This window comes from Cinclus cinclus, chromosome 2, assembly GCF_963662255.1.
Source record: "Cinclus cinclus chromosome 2, bCinCin1.1, whole genome shotgun sequence".
Lineage (NCBI taxonomy): Eukaryota > Metazoa > Chordata > Aves > Passeriformes > Cinclidae > Cinclus > Cinclus cinclus.
In genome coordinates this window covers 84,840,545-84,855,408 of record NC_085047.1, presented here as the reverse complement: position 1 = coordinate 84,855,408, position 14,864 = coordinate 84,840,545, and the positions used below count along the sequence as shown (strand labels likewise).

The following is a 14,864-nucleotide window of genomic DNA, read 5'->3' as shown; positions in this document are numbered from 1 at the left end:
TTACTTTAAATCAAACTGACATTAATGTCTAAGTTCAAAGGAAAACAAATCAGCAAAATTAAATAGAGTTTAATACATTTATATTCAAAAATACATGTATTTTCTCTTAAATCAAAATTACCTAAACATCTCTGGAGGAAATGAGATTTTTTTCTTACTGTAAGTAAATGCCTGAAAGGAGACTATAGTCCTGAACAAATCGGTAATCTCACATTTTCAAAAAGGGTCTATTCCCCTAAGAAGTTATTGCACTTACTTTCTTCAGGCTATAACCAGCATGAAAAATAATAGGAGGCAATAGAATGTTGAAAAAAACTTCTGGATCAAATGTTACCTAAAAAATAAAATATGAAATTTCAATTAGAAACAGACATATACAAATTGTTAGGACTTTTTCCTCATTCATTTTCTGACAACCACTAATTTTGGTTATTGAAATAGATAACTTGAGCCTCTAAAACATTGGCCAGCTCTATTTGTACATAGCAGCAAAAAGCTGCAGCTCTTGTTGGTAAACAGTGTCTAGAAAGAATAGGCATTACACTGGTTAGTTGTGATCTGGTGGCAGTCCCAAACACAGTACCCTATTTTAAATTAAAATTTCTAGTAGAAATTATGCTGGAGAAGATCCCTTCTGTTGTGATACCTGATATTGGTATAGCTGCAGATGAAATGTTATTTTAGCTTGCTTTTTGGTGCAAGTTAAGCCACTGAACAGTTACTGTAAGCCAATCAAGTCAGATACAAGACTGGTTTTCAGAAATTTGGATCATATACCGCTTCCATGTATTTCAGTAGGAGTTCCAGATATCCATGAAGGACTACACTACACTAAAGAACAAAAAAAATGTAACAGTTAAATTCAAAACAGAAGACCTTCACACATATGAGACTAGCTAGGCTCTCTTTTCCCACTGCCTAAGCACAGGCTGGAAGACAAACACCATAACTGTGCTCTCCCAGAGGAGGACTCATTTCAGGTAACTTGAGATACCTACAGCAGACAGATACACACAGACAGCTGATCTCTATTCATAATCTGCAGAAAGAAGTCCTTTTAGATCACAACCCTATGCTTCCAAGTCTAGCTTTGATACACACAAAAGGTGATTAGTTTCTGACACTGAATAAAAAGGCAAATAATACATCTGAATAACTGCTGATAGGTGAATTTCACTTCCAACACCAGACTGCCTCATTTGGTGGTTTATAGAATGCAAGCACTATTTCCTGACCACAAACAGATTTTAAGACCCTAGGGAAAAAAAAAACCAACAACAACAAAAAAACCCCACAGTAACAAGGAAAAATCACTTTTCACTAAGAAATTATGATTTTTCCTTATATTGCATTTATACAAGGCAGCACAAGGGTTTTGTTTTTTTTTTTTGTTCAGCTGGTCTCTGTGAATTCTACAGATGTTAGAAATGTCCATTAAATCTTCAAACCAAGGCCTTTAGGAAAACACTACATACATGTAACAGAGCACAGTTTCTCCAGCAGTGATATAATACAGAAGGTGCTTTTGAATTAATTAAACATTAAAGTGCTGTTACTATCAGGTACACTGACACTTGACACTACCTAAGGTTCAAATGGGATGGAGGGGGGAGGAGGGAGGGCAGCACAGATGAAGGAGAAACACTTAGCCATGCAAAATGGTGTAGCCTCACCTTTCTCAACATGTCATTTTGCTCCACGTTGTGTATCTTGCCAGGGCTTATTTCCCCTTTGAGGGTATACTCAAAGAACTTGCCACTGACGTTGACCAGCAGGGTGGTGAAGGGCCTGTCCTCCTGTGAGCAGCTGAATGGTTTGTCATGGCCACTGGTGGAGGGAGTCCCGTATCTCAAGATCACCCCAACTATGAGTCCTAGAAGAGAGGTAAAAATCCATTAGGCTGATTTGCTACTCCGGCACTTTCATGAGTTTCAAACCTCATCTAAGGGATGCTGCATGAGCTTAAAAGCATATGGGCATCATAAACATGTTAAAGTGAATTGTTACTATCAGTTCTCTGCAGAGAAGAGAGGCCCTGAACACATCAAAATTACCAATAAATCTCAAATCAGTACCTGACTGAAGCAACAAACAAAATGTTCCATTTCAGTTTTCATCTTCCTCACCCTCAAAAGTGCAAAGCCCCAGTCACATGAGAGGCCAAACACTGGGACACATCACATACATTTCACCTGCCTTTGGACAGAATGGAGCAAACACACTATTGCCAGAAAACGACTGCTGGAAACATGTGACCTTATGGTGATGTTCGCCGTATTATTTTATGGCTGTGGCAAGGATGCAGGTTTTTGTTTTACAATTCCAGGCAAGTAAATAGTACCTGTTGCACAGTATTCTGTGTACTCCACAAAATTTAAAACTAAAAGACAGATGACATGCACAAAGAAGCTCCTACATGCCATTTCCAAGCATTTTCCACATTTCATATAAACAAAAATAAAATAAGGTGTAAATGAGCAATCGTAAGAGATCTAGGATTCAAGAATATAGGATAAATTACTTAGGCAGCAGAGAAAATCCAGTTAGGAAACTATCAATAACAAATGCATGAGAGAGTGACAAAAATAATTTGTAACTTAATGCCAGGGGGCTGCAGAAGCACTAAGTTCTAACAGAGGGCCATCCCTGTTCCAATGTACTAAGAAAAGAACATCTGCAAAGAGAACATATAAGAGTAGTCAAAGTGGTTTTGATATGGTAAGTAAACAAATTGCTACCTTCTTACTAAAGGCTCCCCTATTGCCTTAGGATGAGCTGTAATTTAATCCTGCAAGATGAAGATGGATGTTTGATGCTTTTGTTGACAAGTTAGTAGTCAATATTAGGTTTGCTCCCTGTGACCCTCCCTCTGCATCCATAGTTTCCCCAGATAGTAAATGAAACTGGCTGGTAACAACCAAAAAATAAATGAGGTAAAACAAGCAAACAAACAACAAAACAAAGTCTACCACATTAAAAAAAAAAATAGACTTATTGTTATGACATAATGCAAAGAGTAACCAAACTGTGCCCCAAAAAAGCCAACCAAAGGAGCACACTTCATTCTCCTGAAGTCCCTAGTGACAAAACTGTTTTAATGCAAGAGGATACAGCAGGTAGCAGATGTGACACTAGTGGGAGGCTCATCTCCAGCTTTCCTTTTCTAAGAGCAGAGCAGCAACATGATCATTCCAAAGTAACTGGAATATTAAGATACATTTTATTTAGAAAGGGGAAGCATGTACTCAGAGAGCATAGGAAGAGACCCCTAGGCAAGATAAATCTACTTACAGAAATTTCAAGTGCTAACACTTTAAATACACAGATTTATAGAAGCATCTCCTAACACCAGAGCATTTTACAGCTATATATGATGGATGAGGCAGAAACACAGCTCTGCACAAAGGGACAGGTTACAGCCAGTCACCTCCAAGCCACCTGCACTACCAGTTATGGCTACAGACACCTTCACCAACCCAGCCAGGAAAGCAGCCTAAGCTTTCTGCTGCTCTCACCCTACTCACAGCTAGGAAGAACTATGCTCACAGAATGCATCAGGAAGACTGACTGTGGTAAAAATTGATCTAACCTGCATCAGCCAAAAATCCTGTAGAAAATCAGAATGCAAAAAGAAAACTGTACAGATGAGTTTATACATAGCTGTGGCATAAACCCAATTCTATATTGCTCAGCTGAGATAGAGAGGGGAACACTGGTAGCTTCTTGGGGTCAGAGACTGTCCTGGATGAATGCATTTCAAAAGCAGATGGGAAACTCCATTACTATGGCATTAGGAAGAAAAACCTGAGAGCAGGAGGTGATTGCACTATATAACTGGATATAATCCACTTTGTACATTTTCCTCCATAAAAAATATACCAGTTATATGACAATCATATTCATAACTAGTACTTAGCATTTGAAGTCAAACATTCTATCCCATATCCTCACTCTCCCATGGCTCAGTAGCACAGCTACAGGGGATTTTCATACAGCTCCTATTGATAAAACAGCACAATGGAGGAGTTTTTTGGACTGAGCACCATGCAGTTTGGGAACGTGTTCTCTGCTGTCAGGGTGCTGTCTTGCAGCAGGATGCACTTGGACCAGATGTCTTCATTGATGCAAAAGGCTGTCAGAAGCAGTCAAGTGGGTGAAGCTACCCACAGCTCAGTCATTAGAGGAAATATGTATAAAAACAAAAGGGGCCCAAGGAAGACACACAAATTCCACATCGAGTTTCATTAGCAAAATACTAGACATTTGTTAGTTCAAAAGATGAATTAGAAGAATGGAAAGCTCCCATTGGAAAGCTCATTATAAAGGCACAGGCATACTGCTACACATATATATATACATATATATATTAAAAAATATATGCACATATATATATATACATATATATAAATATATACATATATATATACAAGTATATACATATATATAAAAGTTTATATATATATAAAGATATACATAAATACATATATATATATACAAATACATGCATATATATATATACACATATATACATACATAAAATATAGTCCAAACCAACAGATTTTGAACATTAAAGTGAAACATTAAAGCAAACATTTGACAGAAGTCATTAGTGCTTTTCCTAAAAACATTTAAAGTCCTCACAGAAAACTACATGGAAGAATTTTTCATTTTCCAACGGATATCACATCTTTTACACACTAAAAATTTACTGGACTTGTTATCCGATTCCTACATCCCATCTTACTTGATAAAATGACATTAACAAAGCTCAGACAGCTCAGCCAGCCTGCCAAGATCACAAAAAAACTAAAACCCCAAATGCTTTTCAGAAGAAACTGCCTGATATATAGCCTCAGGAAGAATACTCTTCTAAGCTATCTGCCATTAGGTGTTATACAGAAGAACAGGGCATCCTCTGCAATTCTCTCTGAACACTTGATTTCAACCATTTCTGAAACATCAGAGTTGCAGCTGGAGGAAAAAAGTAGAATAGAAAGAGAGATACCTGGATTTTTTCAATGGACAAGCCTAGACTAAGACTTACTTATAGGCTGCTAAGCATAAATTCAATATAGTTCTGTTGTTTATTTGGAAGCAAGGAATGGCTGCAGGAACCTAGGAACAGACACAGAAGAATCAGTACGTAAACTCTGTGTTACTCCTACCCAAGGCGTTACTGAAACAAAAGCAAATATTTTTCTGACTGCTTAAGAACAGTCTACCTCTTCAAAAAGAGAACCTCTAGGTCAACTAAATTCAGCACTGCTTTTTATTGCAAGACTGCCAGAAGAGAGAAAAAAAGCTATAAATGTATAAAAATACTTCAAATTTTGAGCAGGGCCTTACTTTCAAAGTTTTGGGTTGTGTTAGATATTGCAATGGCAAATTTACATCATTGCTCAAAGAGACTTATAAAGGATTATCTCAAAAACTAATACTTAATAACCTGTGTGCATGACTTGCATTCTCAATTTTAGAGAGAGGACACTTATGCTGGCAGCTTTCCTGTACAGTGTTGATCATGCAGGTTTTTCACAAAGAACATATTACTAGAAATTAAGCGTTAAAACCTGGGAATATTTTGTCCCTTCTGAAACAAACCACTATTGATAATGAAAAATATTAGATTTCAGGCACAGTCATAGAATCATTTCAGTTGGAAAATACCTAAGATCACTGAGTTCAGCTGGTAACCTGGCACTGCCAAGTCCACCACTAAACCATGTTTCAAAGTGCCACACCTACACATCTTTTAAACACCTCCAGGGATGGTTACTCATCCACCTTCCTGGGTAATTCCAATCCTTGACCACTCTTTCAGTGAAAAAAATAATCCTAATATCCAACCTAAACCTCCTTTGATGCAGCTGGGTTGGTCAACACCAATCTAACAATACACCATTTAAAATGTCATCGTTACTTCAGGTTTTGTTTGAGTACAGAAGTCACTGAAGCGAGAACACAAATTCAGAAAGACACACACAAACATGAGTACCTTTATCTGGAAAGAGCCATGGTCTTTGAGATTTCCAGCCCAGCTCTGTGCTGAAGCACCCCTGAGGTTTCAGGGAGTGCCAGCTGGCAGCTGACTGCAGGAACCAGAGGCATTCACACTTCACATCACACAGTTTGATCAGTGAATTCAACTTGATCTGTGAATCAGTGGAGTGCATCAATCCGTCAGCTCAAACCTGTTTAGATACACTTTCTTTCCTGCACTTCTGGTGAAGAGCCAGGTCTGAAAACTGAGGGTCCTTCCCTTCCAACCTTCAAACTGAGGGAGACTTGGTAGAGATTTTACTGCTGTTTGCAGCCACTCTCTGGGGAGACTGGGAAGAGTGGGAAGAATCTTCTAGAAAGTGATTAAGACTAGGGGCAGCAAACTTATTGCAATGCAGGTAGAAAAAATTAGGCAAGGTTTGGTTTTTAAAACAATGAAGTGGCTAAGCACCAGAACAGGCTGTCAAAAAGGCTGCATAATCTCCTTCCTTGCATATAGCCAAAACCCACTTGAGTATGGCTGAGAGCAATCCAAGCTGTGGGGGCCTGCTGTGAGCAAAGGGCTGGACAAGGCTACCTCCCAAAGCCCTTCCCATAAACACTTGGACCCCTCAGACAGATATTTCATACTGCAAAAATTTTTTTAAAGTCACCTTAATTGCTTTCTGGATCAAGTCCTGGCATTTTCTATTGCTTCAGAGTTGAGTTTGTATTTTGTTTAAATGACAGACTGCACTCCTAACTCAGTAACTAAGAGCAAAAGAAATAGCAATGAATCTCATAAAAGCCAAAAAGATCCAGCAGATTAGGAAGGGGCTGTTTTTACTGCCTCAGTCCACCCTGACTTGCCATCTGCCTTGGGCCTCAACTGACCCTATCAAAACTGACCCAGGCAAAAGGGGTGACCAGGAGATATTCAGCTAATAATAACTCCACATAAGGACAGGAAAGCAGGTACTGTGATACATGACAAAGTACTTGTTACTAGTACTTCTCTCTTTTTTATTTTAATGCAACAGTAGTATATTTTGGAAGAGACACTGCAGCAAACCACCAGTAGGTTTGTGAAGCTGGGCAACACTGTCAGTGGTGAGAGCCAGTCATGACTTGGCAGAGTTTGTCATCCCTTAGTGCAGCCCACACAGAGGCAGAATAGCACATTTTATGAACCTGGACACCAACTTCTTTAGTGATAAAGAGTAAAATACTGTTTGCCTTTGAAAATACACACAAAGAATATGGGGGGGGGGAGGGGAGAGGATTTCTTGTGTTTAAATGTCTAGATTTTTCTTCCCTACTTCCAAACTAAACTTTCTACCAGCTTAAGGGCAAAGAAACAAAGCTGAAATAACCTTTGGCACGAAGAATGAAAGCAAGCCCTGTATCTATTTTCAAGGTGAAAGACCAACAATAATACACAGTGTTTATCACATAGATCATTTTTCTTCTGGATGTTTGCATGAATCAAGATACCCCACTTGAAAAGTTTTACTTTAAATAGTCTAAACACCAACAGATAAAGTATTTTTCCTATTGCAGTGTCAGCCTTTGAATGTCACAGTCCACACCTTCAGATTTCACAGTGACTTTTGAGGAAGTTTCAAGACTTGTACAAAATAATTCAATCATTTTTCTGATCCAGAACTGAGCAAATAACACTGCATATTAAAAATAAAAATCAGATCACATGTTACACATCATCTCCAGAAGCACTAGCAACTCACTCTCTATACCATTTGCTTGCTATTCACTGCACTACTCTGTATATAATATATACAATCACTATACAGTCCCTTGAAGAAGGGTTAAGCAAGTGTCTGCAGACCCCCAGGCCTCGGATAGCATCTGTATTTCCCTTATACTCAGCACTGGTGAGGCCACACTTCAAGTCCTGTGTCCAGTTCTGGGCACTTCACTTCAAGAAGAACATTGAGGTGCTGGAGCAAGTCCAGATAAGGGCAATGAAGCTGGAGCACAGGTCCTGTAGGAGCAGCTGAGGGAGCTGGGGTTGTTCAGCCTGGAGAAGAGGAGGCTCAGGGGTGACCTTATATCACTCTCCAGAACCACCCGGAAGGAGGCTGTAGCCAGGCAGGGATCAGCTTCTTTTCCCAGGCAACCAGCGACAGGACAAGAGGAAATGGCCTCAAGCTGCAGCAGGGAAGGTTTAGGTTGGATATTAGGAGGAATTTCTTCACAGAAAGGCTGATTAGACATTGGAACAGACTGTCCAGGGAGGTGGTAGAGTTACCATCCCTTGAGGTGTTTAAGAAACAATTGCATGTGCCACCCAGTGCCATGGTCTATAGACAGGTGGTGTTCAGTCCTGAATTGGATTCAATCTCAAAGGTCTTTTCCAACCTAATTGTGATTCTGTCTTGCACTCAGCATGGCTAATCTATTAGCTACTTTCTCAATGGTGCAATGTTGCCTGTGTGGCATTCACCAGCTTGTCACATTTCTGCAGAAGATGCAAACTTTGAAAAATTGGAAGCAGTTTATGTTCAGCAGTGTGAGCAAATGATAAATCCTCACTACATTTCAGTTAAGAAAAAAAAAAATAAAACCAGCCTTTTTCAACCATAAAGGAAGGCAGAGGATGCCAATTCTTGAAGTTTGAAAGAAATTTTGAGACTATCCAAACCCTAAAATGCTGAATAACAGATTAAAGGGCATGCTTTGTCATTGTCTTAGGGATATTTCAGATAAGGAAGTTAAAAATGGTAAACAAGCTGGGAGTTCTTCCTCCTTGTAGGCAGACATAACAGTATGCTATCACGAGCATCTTTATAATAAGCATTTTATTCACTTTCTAGGCCAAACTAAGCATAGTTTTGAATTTAAATAAACAGATTACACAAAAAAGTTATCAGCACACTGTGCAGAACCAAATGCCAAATTAACTTGCTGGCTTTGTACTGTCAGATGCATGGGCACTGTGCATTCATGCCTTCTCACAAGTCTTTGGTTCCAAAATACTCACAGAAGCATAGGGATGTAGTTCTTTTTCATGTTGTGTGATTTACATACTTACATGTACAGAAAAATGGGAAAGAAATTATGAAGTACAGGGGCAGGCAGGTATGCTTTATTCTGTAATGCACATTATTACTGATGGTGGGGTTAAAGAGCAGGCTCAAGGTAGAAGAAGAGTGGTATAAAAAATACAATTATCAAGAGATTTAAAAAGAAGATTGCTTTGGAATTTCAAAAGTTAGTTTCTGAGCAACTATTAAGTTTCACATACAGCTTTACATTTGCACAGGAGAGTTATAACCCCAGAAAAATCTGTTTGTTCCAAATAATTTGGAGGGATGAGTAGACCCTATTAGCAAGGGAGCAACCACAGAAAGATGACAATAAATATGTGGCAGAATGATAGCCAGTAAGAAAAATTGCTCTTTTTATTCTCCCCTACAATCTAAAATCCAGAAAAGACCAAAAAAAATTGTTAGAAGCATTAAAAACCCCCCTAAAGCCACAAAACACAAACACACACACACAAACCCAACAGTATCTGTCAAACAGCCTGAGCTGACATGCAGTCCTGGAAGAAGATGCTGTCCTGTGGTAATCATACGTGGCCTCTGGTCCAAGCATGGGACTATGAGTCAAGGCTCCTGAGCCAACCCCAGCCTTAGTAATGACTCAGTGAAAGGCCTTGGACAAGCCACAGAATACAATTTAAAGAGACAATCTCAATTTAGAAATAAAATACCACAGTTATAAAGGGCACAGGTATTTTTCAGAGATTATAGAGTTTGCAACTAATCTCAACTCAGGTGTTTTCAAGTTTAGTTACTGCATAATCATTGTTTCACGCAACACAGATTTAACAAAGGATTTGCTGTTAAATACTTTATTAAAAAAAAACATTTTAAAAGATCCTTTATACTTCTCAAAATGTAAGTTTACCTCCTTATTTATAGAACTCAAATAGTGAAAGCCATACATGTACTCATACCACATGTGTTCCTAGAGGTGTGAGAAGCAATGGGCCATCACAAAGACACCAACCTCTGCCCCACTGTGGCTCCCTTTCCTTCCCTCACACAGGAGTGACTCTAACAGAGTGCCAGCTGCAACTGGTCCCAGTCCCCTGCAGCAGCAGCCAAGCTGAAGCATTTCTTTTAACACGGACTCCTAAGACAGATGAGTAAAATCCCAAACAGAGATTCTTTCCCCCAGGCACATCGGTGACCATGCTGGCAGGCACCAATAAGAACAGCAGGACCAGCAGCAGTTTTTTGGTGTATAGCAGAAAGCTTTCTATTTAATCTTTGTGTTCTGATATTGCTTTTCCTCCTATTTGCATGTTAGAGCACTCAGCGTATCTCAAACAGGAGGCCACAAGTTCCTCAGAGTCTGAAAAATAATAATGTCAAGTCTTTTGTTACAAAAAGATTTTTAGTAATAGCACCTGGCTCAGGCACTAACAAGAAATGAGCTTTCCAGTTAAGAAAAAAAAATAATTATCCCCCTGCTAAAGCTTCAACAGAAGGCGTTATTAATCTGTCATTGCAAGGAGTCAAGCTTCAATCTGTAACCCAATTGAAACTCACTAAGCAGCAACAATCTCTCTGCCGACAGTGCCATTTAATTTTGAAGGTTTGACTTAATGAGAGGGGGAAGGGGCAGGAAACACATCCATCAGGTTTGGGTTCAGAAATCCTACAATAGCTCCAAGGAGTGTAGCTAGGTATGTTTTCTTACCAGGAACATTTTGACATCCCAGCCTCAGGCCTGCATTTATTTGTAGAAAGTAACAGCTATGTGTGGAGGCCTTCAGCCTAAAAACTATTTCTGGGAATTTCTAATTAGGATAGGGGCCAAAACAAAGTCTTAGGAGGAAAAGAACAAGAAGAAAATTGAGCAAGGAATTAAATAAAACCTATACCAGAAACGTTCTCCTGGAGACAACTGAAAACATTCCAGTGCTTCTGTGCATTCCAGTGCATTCTCTCTTCCCAAAGACCTGTTTGCACCAAGCCCTTTCCAGTTACTAACAACTAAATTTTCTACATGTAGAGAAGACAAAGTCTTCAAGTTGACTGAATTTTCAAGAAAATATTTTTTTTTTGCTTATGCAAGCCCCATGTTCTGTAGCTGTGGGCAGAAAACCAACCAACACTTGTAGATAAAATGGTTTGTGGCTTGCAGAGAAATGCACTGACCCAAAAGACAGAAATAGCAGCAAGGTGACAGTTCTGGCTTTCTGCGATCATTATGTCAGATCAATGAAGCCTTGTTATTACAGCATCCAAACACACACAGTCCAACAGAAGATCTATCCCATCTCATAGGAGCAACCTGCCCCTTACAGACATGTCCCAGAGCAGAGCCAAGAAGCCACAAGTTCCCCATTTCTCCTTTTTGGGTGACTGCTCTGAGCACAGGCACTTCATAGCCCATGGCCTTCTCATAACCACACCACAGTTATCAATCCCACTGTACAGCTGTTCTAACATCCATCCCACTATGTGTTCTGAAACCACCCCCCCCCCCCAAAAAAAAAAAAAAGCTGGCAAATGCTCTTCTAGGACTTTATGGCCAGCTGTCCAAAGGAGCAAAGGTATCTACCATTACTTGTTTTCATACACAGTTCAAAATTTAAGCAGTTGTTTTACTACTAACTGCAGAAGCCAGCAAATGACTTCTGCCACAGACTACAGTGCATGAGCAGTTTCAGGACACTTCTGCCTTCCTGACTGATTCCCATGAGTTGGACAAGAATGTTACAGCATTTTGAGCTGTAACAGATAAGCCATCCAAGAGCTCAGCCAGCTAACAAGTAGCACATTGTCCAGAGGTTCCACAGCTGCAGTTCCCAACCTCCTATACAGCCTGTTACCACCCTCCTTCCTTCCTCCCAAATTGACACAAGCTTGACCTTTTTCCAGCTGAGCCCACCCTACAGTTCCCAGCCACTAACTTCTTGCTCTGCTCCCACTACTCTCTGATGCCTCCTTGCCTGCTCCAAACAGAACTCAGGTGCTGCTGCAGACTGACATTTCTGCCATCCCTTACATCTTTTTTAGCACCAGTGGTGCCAACAAGGTGCCCAAGCAATCACATCCATTTCATCTCTTCTCTGCACGCCACTTCAACCCTAAACCCAGCATGTCTCATCAGTGTCACAGAAGTGGATGGGAACCTAGGATTTCATATTTCCTCCTAGCAAAAAGACTAATTTTGGACTAATAAAATCAGATTTACTAGAGATGAAGAGCAGCCAACCACTTGCTGTATGGAATAATCTGACTGACTGACATCCAGGGGAGCTACTGACACCACAGGGGTTTGGTGCAAGACCTCAGCAGGACAGAAAAAGGTAAGGAGTAAAACTCCCTTCCAAAGGCTGATCCCACCTACAGAAGCAGAACCACTGTGCACCCCATGATCTTCCTCTTAAACAACCCATTTTAAGTGCGTAAACCGTATTTTTTATTTATGCTGTCTTTTGGCCATTCATTCCTCTCCCCTGCAAATTCTCTTTAACAAATACAACCTCAAGAACAAACACAAGAAATTCTCAGGTTAAGACAGCAGGTTTTCCCACACAGTTGCAACACAACAGCTCTCAGGCCTACACTAAAGCTTTGGGTTTGGACATGTGCAAAACAATCACTATAAAAAAATTATTTCATCTCAAGGTAGATGAGTACCCTGTCAGGAAGATACCAAGCCAGAAGAAGGATCTTCATTTCAGTTTTTTCATACTATGACTTTCAGGGCTGTTTCAGATAAGTATCACCAGAATACCCACCAAAATTTTTAAATTTTAATTTTTAAATTTAATCTTACTTTTTTTTTCTTGTGACGTGATTTATGTGAATTGAAAAATATCCATTTTCATCAAAAAAACTATCCCTAACCAGTTCAGTTGAAAAATTGCTTACGTCAACTTGCTCTTTAGATAATTAACTGCACATGATATTTATAAAAACCTTTTAAAAATGTATACATTTGCGACCAGAAGCATGAACAACTCCCCCTTGACATAAAGCTAGAGGACAGGATGGACCCACACCCATGCTCACAATGGACAGAGAGTAGCAGGCCATGAAACCAAGCACTGCTGTTCACCATGCACATCCTTTACCCTTTTTGCATACACGAGTTTAAAAGTAACCTTCCACATCACTGCTCAAATGTAACCTTCACAGCCTTTTCACTTTGCCATTTAGATTTTTCAAGTAAAATACAGTATCAGCTAATTCTGGCTTCTATTCAATTTCACTTCTCCAAAGACTAAGAAACATTGCATGACAGAATAATACAAGTGCCAGTGACAGCGATATGCAATGTATTATAATGCATTTTGTCCAGCTTACAACAGCCATCCCAAAACACAGAAAAAGCACCTCATTTAACAGCAATGTGCCTGTTAGGGCCCTGGCATCAGATAAGTAGTTGAAACTAACAGAAGAAAAAAAAAAAAAAAAACCCAAACCAAAATAACCACCAAAAAACAACCCACAGAACAATGGTACATATAGATAAAGGGTTACTCCACCCTGCCCTAAGTGCTGAGACAATCTATATCCATAAACACTGCTAGCTGTAGGAGAGAGCTACCTTGGAGAGCATGCAACTGGATTTCTGTTTTTAAAAAGTACAAGCTAGTATTGCTGCTTTTGGACAACATAAGACATAGATGATTTTGGATGTTTTTGGACAAATTAAGAGATAGATAACTAATTAGATACTTGGAGAAACTCCTCTTGAAACTTCAAAAATTACTTAATCTGAGACTTTCTACCATGTGAATTTTGCAGATTAAATGACAATGTATGTGCACTTATTAATATCCTCCCAACACAAAAGCTTGGCCAGTAGCTAATGCATAAAATCCTCAGATTTGCCTCAGTGGAGGTAAAATATCTAGGGCAACTAATTGCAACTCCTATTTTGCCTCCACCAAGCTTTTGTTTGGTACCAGCACTCTGTCTTGACATTTAGAGAAGCCACTAGAAGTGGTGAATAGCACTTGCTCAGAGCCAGCAGGAAACACAGCTGTCATCTCTTCCTCTTCCAAGCAGCCAAGCATTAAAACAAAGAGAAACCAGCCTGGGATTTCCCATTTCTCCCATTGCTGCTCAAAGCACCAAGTCAGAAAATAAAAACTTTTTCTTTCAACTCACTGCTTGGGGCTTCCAGTTCAACAGAAATTTCTCAGCACAACATGATACTTTTTACACTTCTGAGTATGTTTTAATATGTCTCAAAGTATTAGAGTTTAGTTCATATACACCTCACAGGCATGCACTGAATGTCTTGTGCAATTCATGTTTAAAAAGCCACAGATGTGCTTTAAATGAAGTTCATTTTTTTTCAGACACAAAGTCCCTAGTGCACTTGAAGAGAGTTCTGATTTAACAACTTGCCTTCTAAAAGCCATTAACAGTTTGCAGCAGGTCCCACACATTTATCTTTCAGGCTGTTAGTAATAATGGGTGGGGGGAAAAGAAAAGTATACAGCTGCAAAAAAACCAAACAAATTAAAGTGTTGAAGAGTTAGAAACTACTTAAGCCTGACACACAAATCTAAAAGTTCAAGCTCAGAGTCGAAATTTAAAGACCTATTAGGACAAAGCATTTGCAACTTGCAATTATCATAACTACAGAAAAAAGAAATTACCAAAAATTTACTCAGGCCTCCAGGAGAAAAAAGAAAAAGAAAAGGAAAAATTACTCTTTTTTTTAACCTTAGATGTCAGCTGAATGTTACTTGCTAAAACCACTTTTAAGACCTAGAAGAAGCCACTTCTGTGGGTTTAAAGACTGAAATGTTCTGGAAAAGTTTTAGAAATCTCCCAAGCCACAATAGAGCTTTTCAATTTTAGCTACACAGTATCTTACAAAAA

General features: G+C 39.3%; 1 protein-coding gene across 2 annotated transcripts in view; it reads right to left on the bottom strand.

The window, feature by feature from the left end:
* SLC9A7 (solute carrier family 9 member A7) overlaps window positions 1–14,864 on the bottom strand; it is a 70,478-nt gene that overhangs the window by 36,583 nt on the left and 19,031 nt on the right. For both annotated transcript variants that reach the window (XM_062487847.1, XM_062487848.1), the window contains exons 2-3: window positions 1,674–1,873; window positions 257–334 (exon numbers count right to left, since the gene is read on the bottom strand). In XM_062487847.1, the coding sequence (XP_062343831.1) occupies window positions 257–334; window positions 1,674–1,873 (278 nt within the window). The remainder of the gene's footprint in view (window positions 1–256; window positions 335–1,673; window positions 1,874–14,864) is intronic.